Genomic DNA, 9,522 nt, shown 5'->3' with positions numbered 1-9,522 from the left:
ATGCATGATTAAACTTGAAAGTACTTTGAAAAGCATGTAAGATGTGGCAAATAACCATTTTTGCTGTTCAGTTCAGTTCAGTCACTCAGTCGTGTCCGACTCTTTGTGACCCCATAAACTGCAGCAGGCCAGGCCTCCCTGTCCATCACCAACTCCCAGAGTTCACACAAACTCATGTCCAACGAGTCGGTGATGCCATCCAGCCATCTCATCCTCTGTCGTCCCCTTCTCCTCCTGCCCCCAATCCCTCCCAGGATCAGAGTCTTTTCCAATGAGTCAACTCTTCGCATGAGGTGGCCAAAGTATTGGAGTTTCAGCTTTAGCATCATTCCTTCCAAAAAACGCCCAGGGCTGATCTCCTTTAGAATGGACTGGTTGGATCTTCTTGCAGTCCAAAGGACTCTCAAGAGTCTTCTCCAACACCACAGTTCAAAACCATCACTTTTTCGGTGCTCAGCTTTCTTCACAGTCCAACTTTCACATTTTTGCTGTAGTGTTTCCCAAATACATCAACATAATCTGATTCTTCATCTCTCCCTAAGATTGCAAAGTTTCCTCCCACAGTTTTGCCTACAGTTTATGGGTTATGTTTTGGCCTCAAAAAAAAACTGTGAGAGTCACTAAATTTTTATATTTTCTCACCACTCCCCACTCTAGGAAGATTAAACCAGGGACTAATCTCAGGTCTCAGACTAAGCCCTTGTTGCTGTTTTAGCCAGTGTCTGTAAAGTCCATCGTTTCCTCAAAGTTAGGAACCTTTGCATTTTGATTGGCCAGCTACATACAAGACGCCGTTTCCAGCAAACCCTCGAAGGTATGCGTGCCCATTCTCGGTAAAAAGAAGGTCAATTCAGCTGTTCTTTCCTCTCACCTCCTAGAGACAGCTTCAGAGATCTCAGGCCCTTTAACTTAATTCTCTTGCCCAGCAAGGGAGAACAGCCTTTATTGAGAAGTTTGCAGTTTCATATTTTCCTACAAAGTCCCAACATTTGGGATCAGCCTGAGCAAAAGGATCGCTATAATTGGTCTTGTTAAATTCAAGAACCGAGACACTAATCGTTTTGTTTTACGCACAGTGACGAATGCGAACAATATTAGAACAAGGGGAACGTCAGCCAATCAACTGATTTTAGCAGCAACGGCCGGGCCCGGGCGGGTGGGGCGCGCGGCTCTGAGGAATTGAGTTTTCGTCAGCGTCAGCGCGCGCACCGCCTCGCGCCAGTGAGCTGTGACTCAACCAATCAAGCTTCAGCAGAGCACATGGCTCCACCTGGGCACCGCCCGCGTCCCCGCGGAAGCGCATGCGCGGGGTGGAGCCTGTTTATTTGAATCTGAGAGGTGGTGTTTGGAATCCGGAGGATTTGGGACCCCGGAGGGTACGAGGTAAGGTACTTTTAAACAAACGGCAAAATGGGAGCTCAGGTACCGGAGAGAATTAATCTCCTGACTTCTGAGCAAGGCAGTCCTCCGAGGTGTCGGGTTTCCCCCACACCAGGAATCTGCCCAGTGGGTCCGTGGTCGCGGGCAGGTTTGCTCCCTGTTGCAGGCTGTGAGAGGGGAGTTCTTGGGGAGCGATGGGGCAGTTCCATTAGAAGGGGCCAGAAGCTGGTCGCCCGCCCTTTTTATGCAGGAACCGAGGAAACAACTGGCAACCTGGAACTTCCTGGTGGTCTCCACACACGTATTGCTCTCCTTCCTGCTCCGGCCTCATCTGTTCTAGGGAAGTGGGGTTGAGTGTCATTACGACCATTCCTTTCGTTTTTCCCATTTGCAGCCCCAAATTTAGAAGTCATTCTGGCTTTCTCTCTTTTTCTCTACATCCAATTCTTTTGTTATGGCCTTGATCAATCTCCTTCCAAAACATTTCACGATTACAATCATCTTCTGTCTCTCTTACTGTTTACACTTTAGGCCAGGTTCAGACCACACTCACATCTCTTCTGGCCGTTTGCTAAACTTTTTAAATTGTCTGTTTCCACTCCTGGACTCCTGACATTCTATTCTCTGCGCTGCAGGGAAAACGATTTTAAAACAAATCAGATGGTATCACTTTCCCTCTGACACTCTTCCCTTCCCCTTATGGTTAGTTGCCTGTGACACTTAAAATCCAGACTCCTTGTTTTGGTTGACAAACCCCAATATAGCAGTCCCTGTCTGCCTTTCTGACTTTGTCTCCCACTACTCTGTGCCTCTTTCATGCCACTACTTATCCTCACCTCTTACTGGTGGTGTTGCTGTTTGTTTAACACACAAAGACCTTGCTTCAAGATCTTAGTATGTCTTGCTCTTTTCTCTCCGTGAAATACTCTTTGACCAGATCTTAACATATTTGGTTCCTCCTGGCATTTGAATTTAGCTTAAAGGTCACATCAGAGAGGCTTTCTCTGAACACCTGTTCCACAGTAGCTTGTCACTGTCACCTCACCCCCCCTTTTTAAAATCACACCACTGTATATTATGTTCACTATTCGGAGAAGGCAATGGCAACCCACTCCAGTACTCTTGCCTGGAAAATCCCATGGATGGAGGAGCCTGGAAGGCTGCAGTCCATGGGGTCGCTGAGGGTCAGACACGACTGAGCGACTTCACCTTCACTTTTCACTTTCATGCATTGGAGAAGGAAATGGCAACCCACTCCAGTGTTCTTGCCTGGAGAATCCCAGGGACGGGGGAGCCTGGTGGGCTGCCGTCTATGGGGTCGCAGAGTCCAACGCGACTGAAGCGACTTAGCAGCAGCAGCAGCATTAGTTATTTACTTATTTATTGACTCTCGTGCGCCTCCCCATCCCACCCCCCGTAAGTTTCACTATAGCAGAGGCCTTGACTTTTATGATTTATCCCTGATAAGTAGAACCGTGCTTGGCATATAGATGATGCTTTGTAATTATTTACTGAATAAGTGAATTAGTGAGGCATGTTTCTGTTCTGAGAATCCTTAGCTTGGCAACCAGTTTGTCTTAAACTTTGCACTGACAAGGCAGGCAGCATTAAAGATTAAAAGCAAAATCAAGGCAAAGTGGAGAGAAATAGAAGTGGAGAAAGTAACATTGAGTTCATGAGATGAATTAGTATTGGACTCACTTATGTAATATAGCCATTTTAGGAGAATTTGTTATGTTCCCTGTACTCTTACCATCTTTTTTCCCCCCTCCCACAGGGCCAGTTCAGCTGGTGAATGTTACCTTGGAGAGCTGTTTCTCTCTGTTCCTCTGTTCCTCTTTAAGTCAAAGGGCTTTTTGAGAAAGTTAACCTATAGATTTTGTTGCCTGGATTGCTGTCATTTTTTTGTGTGTACTTGTATGCTAGGTGCTCTGTCTTTGGAGTAAAAAGGGACTAACTGTTTGGCTGGTTAGTGACACCTTGACACTTGTTTTTGTATAGAACATGTGCAGTAATGTCATCTCAAAAGAAAGTTAACTCTTGGGCACGAAAGAGGACTTCACAGAATAGTAGTAGCTATCAGACTAGACTCTCAGCCTGGAGAGTAAAAGAGGACCTAAATGACTCAAAGAGCATCTCAAAATGTGGACAGAACAATACTGTGGAAGATTATGAAGGTGCTGATGATCAAACAGAAAACGCTCTGCAGATAGCATTGAGATACTTTGAGAAAGGTAAGAGATTGTTTTCCTTGTGTAAGGCTTGTTCCTGTGAAAAAATTCTAGCCTCTTTTGGTAAGGATTTTTAAAGGAAAGCATATTTTTGCTCATTCATGATTTTTGTTTATTTAATGGACATTTATTGAGCACTTAACTACATATCAGTATGCTAGGTACTAGGGATACAACAACAAAGAATGTTCTGGCAGAGTGGTTTTCAAACTGTTGCACGTTGGGATTAAATTACCTCAGAATCTTTTTCTTTTAATATTGATTTATTTGACTGCATCACGGATGCAGCTTTGTCACAGGAGGTGCTCGGGATCTTTGTTGTGTCATGTGGGGTCTTTTGTTTCACAGACTCTCTAGTTGTGGCACGAGGTCTCAGTAGTTCTGCAGCATGTGGGATCTTAGTTTCCTGACTGAGAATCGAACCCGAGTCCCCTGCATTGCACGGCAGATTCTTAACCACCAGGGAAGTCTACCTGAGAATCTTTAGAAACCACTGGTACCTGGCATCCACTCTTAGATTTTCTGATTTTATTAGTATGGGACACAACTTGGGCATTGGAATTTTTCAACAGCTCTCTAAGTGATTAAAATGTGCAGGAAACCTTGTGAACCACTGTCTTAGTTATTGAAAACAGCTTAGTCTTAAGTTCAGTGCTTTTAGTTAGTTTAGAGCAAAAAGAAACCAGGGCAGGACTCAGTTTTCCTGCTGTCAAATATTCTAGAGTTTTAAGGGCTTTGAAGGGTTTTTAGGAAGACTTTTTTTTTTTACATAAAGCTGTTGGTTTGAAGTAGTCTAATTGTAACTGTTGAGGCTGAGGAGTGAGAGAGTTTTAAAGTTCTCATTGTTTCCTATTGTTCCTCTTTCAGGTCACATTAAAACTTCACAGAATAAAGAGAAACACTTGAAAACTGTGGAAAATGTGGCATGGAAGAATGGGTTAGCTCCAGAAGGAATCGACATTCTATTAAGTGTGGCACTCAGTGGCAAATTTGGTATGTCACGGGGATAAATTTTTCAGCATTAGTTTTGCCTTTCAGAATTTGAATTACATTGTTGATTGGAATCAGATGCAGTTAAAGAACTGTATATTTTTCCTATTCTTTTCATAAAACCAATCTAAGATTATACAAATGGACCTTTCTTATCTCCAAAGTTCGATTGTGGCTCAGCTGGTAAAGAATCTGCTTGTAATGTGGGAGACATGGGTTTGATCCCTGGGTTGGGAAGATCCCCTGGAGGAGGGAAAGGCTACCCACTCCAGTATTCTGGCTTGGAGAATTCCATGGACTGTGTAGTCCATGGGGTTGCAAAGAGTTGGACACGACTGAGCGACTTTCACTTTGACTCACTATGTTGAAACTACCTTAACGAAAAGTTTCTATGTGCATATGCTGAAAATGGCTAGTTATCACATTTTTATTTTTAAAATGGATTCTTGTTACCAAATGCTTGGAAGCAATTTTTAGTATTTCTGTTAGGAAGGGTAGATAATAGTTTAAGTAGTGTTGCTGGAAGGCACATTAAGAGATCGCTGGTGTACTTTATTGCCTTTAGGCTCACTTATCAGTGACAGCAGGTTGCTGTTGATATTGTCTCCATTCCAGTGTCTGTGGCTTTAACCATTAAGATGCTTTTCTTTTGAGCAAATGCTTCCTTTTCTGTTCTAAGTTCATTTGTATGGGGGTGGAGGTGGGGAATCTTAGAAAGAAATAGTATCTGTCCACTATTCTTTTCACTTGAGAACCTTTTAACCTACCTTTATCCAAATTTAGACTTAGAGAGCATTTTAGCCCGTGAACATTCTCATTTTAAATGTGAGGCAACTGAAGCCCAGAGTGGATAAAGAGTCTTGCTTAATCTCAGAGCTAAAACTGGGGAACTCTGGTCTCGTTACTCCCCTTCTAGTGTTCATAGTGCACCACACTGCTATCAGATTTTCTACTTTTTTTCTTTAAGACAACTATCAAAATTGGATACTTAATATATCATTTTGCATATTGGGTTCCTTTGTGCATATCCTATCATGTTTGCAAGGGTATGTGTTTGTCCCTCAGTCGTGTCCGACTCTTTGTGACCCCATGGACTCTAGCCCGCCAGGCTCCTTTGTCCATGGGATTCTCCAGGCAGGAATACTGGAGTGGGTTGCCATTTGCAAGGGCATGTGTGTTTATTTTAAAGAAACGGTGCATGACTAGCTGAATTCAGTATATGACTTCCAGGTATTTTAGTTCTCTATTTTTACCTGATTAGTGCTCTCTGTTTTCCTAGAAAGTTAAATTTGACCTAATGAAATTGGTCTTCTTATAAGTGGTTTCAGATTATTTGCTTCTAACAAATATCCATGAATTCATATTTAACTAATTAGTGTATATCGAGAACAATTCTATCTATTCCTTCTACCCTTAAAACATGTATAGAATGTACAGATGTTTTCTACTTTGAAATTTCTCTTCTCTTTTATGATATCTCAGAAATGAACGATTAGGTTTTCGTGATGTTTGCTAGGTCTTGTAACAAATGCATGTGTTTTTAAAAATGCATGCCTCAGGCTTTGAAACTTGTATATAACAATTTGAAAAATAATCTCTAACTTTCTAGTCTAATTTCATTTTTCTATTAAGCTGGAATTTGGAGACATTAAAGGTAGCCTCCTTAATTGCTTTTCTCCTTTTAGTTATTTCTATAATATCCCCCATCACTATTAGATCTTTGTATGTAACTCCTTTGCTAAGTTGAAATGCATATTCAAGGGCAGGTATGCTAGAAATGTCACAATTAGGTACAAAGGGACTTTGTACTCTTTAGTAATTAAAAAGTCACTGGGAAGTAAGAACAGAGTCAATATAGGACTCTATTCAACATAGAATTCTCCCCTTGAATTTGGTATATGTATAGAGTATTAGTGGTCAGACTGTTATAAACTTTACAAGAATTGGGGGATGGGAATAGGGGAGAAGAGAGGTAAAAACAGGAAACCACTGAGTGGAAACCAGAGATTTTTATTCTTATGATTCATTATCTGCCATCACTGCTTCCTTTTTTCAACACAAAATGATGGGGTAGAAATTGATGAGACACTTTGTTGTAGTTATGTGGGATAAGTAAATCTAGAGACCATGATGACTAAAGTTAGTAATATTGTATAGAATATTGGAAATTTGCAAGAGAATAGACTTTAGGTGCTCTTACCACAGAGAAGAAAATGGTAACTATGTAAGGATATAAAATGTTGATCAGCTTGACTATAGTAGTCATTTTACTATAATAGGTATACAGTATCTGCCAGGTGTTTACATGTTCAGTTCAGTTCAGTCACTCAGTCATTCCATGTCCATCACCAACTCCCGGAGTTCACTCAAACTCACATCCATTGAGTCGGTGATGCCATCCAGCCATCCCATCCTCTGTTGTCCCCTTCTCCTGCCCCCAATCCCTCGCAGCATCAGAGTCTTTTCCAGTGATACAACTATATAAATAGTTGTAAATACAATGTAAATGCAGTGTAAATAGTTGCCTGTGTATGCCTAATTCAAGCTTTGCTCTTTGGTACTTTATGTAATATTTTTTAGGAACACTTTCTGTGTTTAGTTGAATTCACAGATGTGGAACTTGAGGATATGGAGGGCTGATTATATCATATCATCATGTTGTGCATCTTAAATATATACAGTTTTTACTAAGGGAAAAAAACAAGAGGTCTGCACCTGTAGGAAAATAAAAGACATGTATAAGATGTTTCTGAGAATGCTACTTATGGGTGAAGTTAAGAACAGTGTTATCTTTGTGAATGGATGTGATCGCCGTTCTATAGTGCATTTAAGACAGTGTTTAAAGACCTGTATATTTCTAAGAATGCTACTCTCGGGAGAAGTTGAGAACAGTGTTATACTGAATGGATGTGATTCAGTTCAGTTCAGTTCAGTTGCTCAGTCGTGTCCGACTCTTTGCGACCCCATGAATTGCTGCACGCCAGGCCTCCCTGTCCATCACCATCTCCCAGAGTTCACTCAGACTCATGTCCATCGAGTCCGTGATGCCATCCAGCCATCTCATCCTGGGTCGTCCCCTTCTCCTCCTGCCCCCAATCTCTTCCAGCATCAGAGTCTTTTCCAATGAGTCAACTCTTCGCATGAAGTGTCCAAAGTACTGGAGCTTCAGCTTTAGCTTCATTCCTTCCAAAGAACACCCAGGGTTGATCTCCTTCAGAATGGACTGGTTGGATCTCCTTGTAGTCCAAGGGACCCTCAAGAGTCTTCTCCAACACCACAGTTCAAACGCATCAATTCTTCGGCACTCAGCTTTCTTCACAGTCCAACTCTCACATCCATACATGACCACAGGAAAAACCATAGCCTTGACTAGACGGACCTTAGTCGGCAAAATAATGTCTCTGCTTTTGAATATACTATCTAGGTTGGTCATAACTTTTCTTCCAAGGAGTAAGCGTCTTTTAATTTCATGGCTGCAGTCACCATCTGCAGTGATTTTGGAGCCCCCCAAAATAAAGTCTGACACTGTTTCTACTGTTTCCCCATCTATTTCCCATGAAGTGATGGGACCAGATACCATGATCTTCGTTTTCTGAATGTTGAGTTTTAAGCCAACTTTTTCGCTCTCCTCTTTCACTTTCATCAAGAGGCTTTTTAGCTCCTCTTCACTTTCTGCCATAAGGGTGGTGTCATCTGCATATCTGAGGTTATTGATATTTCTCCCGGCAATCTTGATTCCAGCTTGTGTTTCTTCCAGTGCAGCATTTCTTATGATGTACTCTGCATATAAGTTACATAAGCAGGGTGACAATATACAGCCTTGACGTACTCCTTTTCCTATTTGGAACCATGCCTTTAAAACATTGGTTAAAAACACATGTATCGAAGATACTGTTGTGGCTTCTACTTGTATGAGAAGTTGAGAACATTAGTTTTTCAGTGAATGGTTCTGATCACCACAGTATAATGCAAATAAAACAATGTTTAAATACAAAAAGAAATTGATAATATATGTATATATAAAATTATTGAAGCCTTAATAAGCAGAAGCTGATATAGGGTGTATATTAAGACAAAGCTACTGGTAACATCACTTCTATTAGCAGATGGGAGAATAGCATGGAAGCCAGAGAATGATGGAAAGATTGGACCAATATAGAATGACAGTACTACCAGCTAATAGGGTAGTTGTTTCATTCTGGTATCCTTTCCACTTTGGGGGCATGGATGGAGAATACAAATGCATCTATCTGTTCTTAAATGTAGCAGCTGATGTAAGATGTCTTACAGTAGATTGAAATAAACCAGAATCTATTATGCCATTTTTAAAAGTCCTTGAAATTTTCTTAGGAGTAAAATACTATTTTTGAGATGTAATTCACATACCATAAAATTCACCCTTTGGAAGCATATGGGGTTGGTTTTGTTCTTCTTTTTTTTTTTTTTAAGCATATCCATGGAGTTGGGTGGGCTTCCCAGGTCTGCCTACAATGCAGTCCGTCTGCAATGCAGGAGACCCTGGTTCAATTCCTGGGTCAGGAAGATCCCCTGGAGAAGGGGTAGGCTACCCACTCCAGTATTCTTGGGTTTCCCTGGTGGCTCAGAAGGTAAAGAATCTGCCTGCAATGTGGGAGACCTGGGTTTGATCCTTGGGTTGAGAAGATCCCCTGGAAAAGGGAAAGGCTACTCACTCCAGTATTCTGGCCTGGAGAATTCCATGGACTATACAGTCCATGGGGTTGCAAAGAGTCAGACAGGACTAAGTGACTAAGCACAGCACATAGAGTTGGGCAATCATCACTACTATCTAATTGTCCAAACATTTTCATCCTTCCAAGAAGAGATCTGTATTCATCCTCCATTGTTAGATAGAAATATTAGAGCCAAAGAATCTGCTTTATAGTTTATATTAGAAGTTAAA

The 9,522-nt window shown here is 41.5% G+C and overlaps 1 protein-coding gene across 1 annotated transcript in view; it reads left to right on the top strand.

Moving 5' to 3' along the window:
- Positions 1–1,311: 1,311 nt before the first annotated feature.
- CENPI (centromere protein I) overlaps positions 1,312–9,522 on the top strand; it is a 57,313-nt gene continuing 49,102 nt past the window's right edge. Inside the window, exons 1-3 of the mRNA XM_040264956.1 lie at positions 1,312–1,383; positions 3,382–3,614; positions 4,479–4,604. Coding sequence (XP_040120890.1) covers positions 3,395–3,614; positions 4,479–4,604 — 346 coding nt within the window. The 5' untranslated portion in view covers positions 1,312–1,383; positions 3,382–3,394. The remainder of the gene's footprint in view (positions 1,384–3,381; positions 3,615–4,478; positions 4,605–9,522) is intronic.

The sequence above is a fragment of the Oryx dammah genome, unplaced genomic scaffold (genome assembly GCF_014754425.2).
Source record: "Oryx dammah isolate SB20612 unplaced genomic scaffold, SCBI_Odam_1.1 HiC_scaffold_23, whole genome shotgun sequence".
In the NCBI taxonomy this organism is placed as follows: Eukaryota; Metazoa; Chordata; class Mammalia; order Artiodactyla; family Bovidae; genus Oryx; species Oryx dammah.
This window is presented reverse-complemented; position numbering and strand designations above follow the sequence as displayed.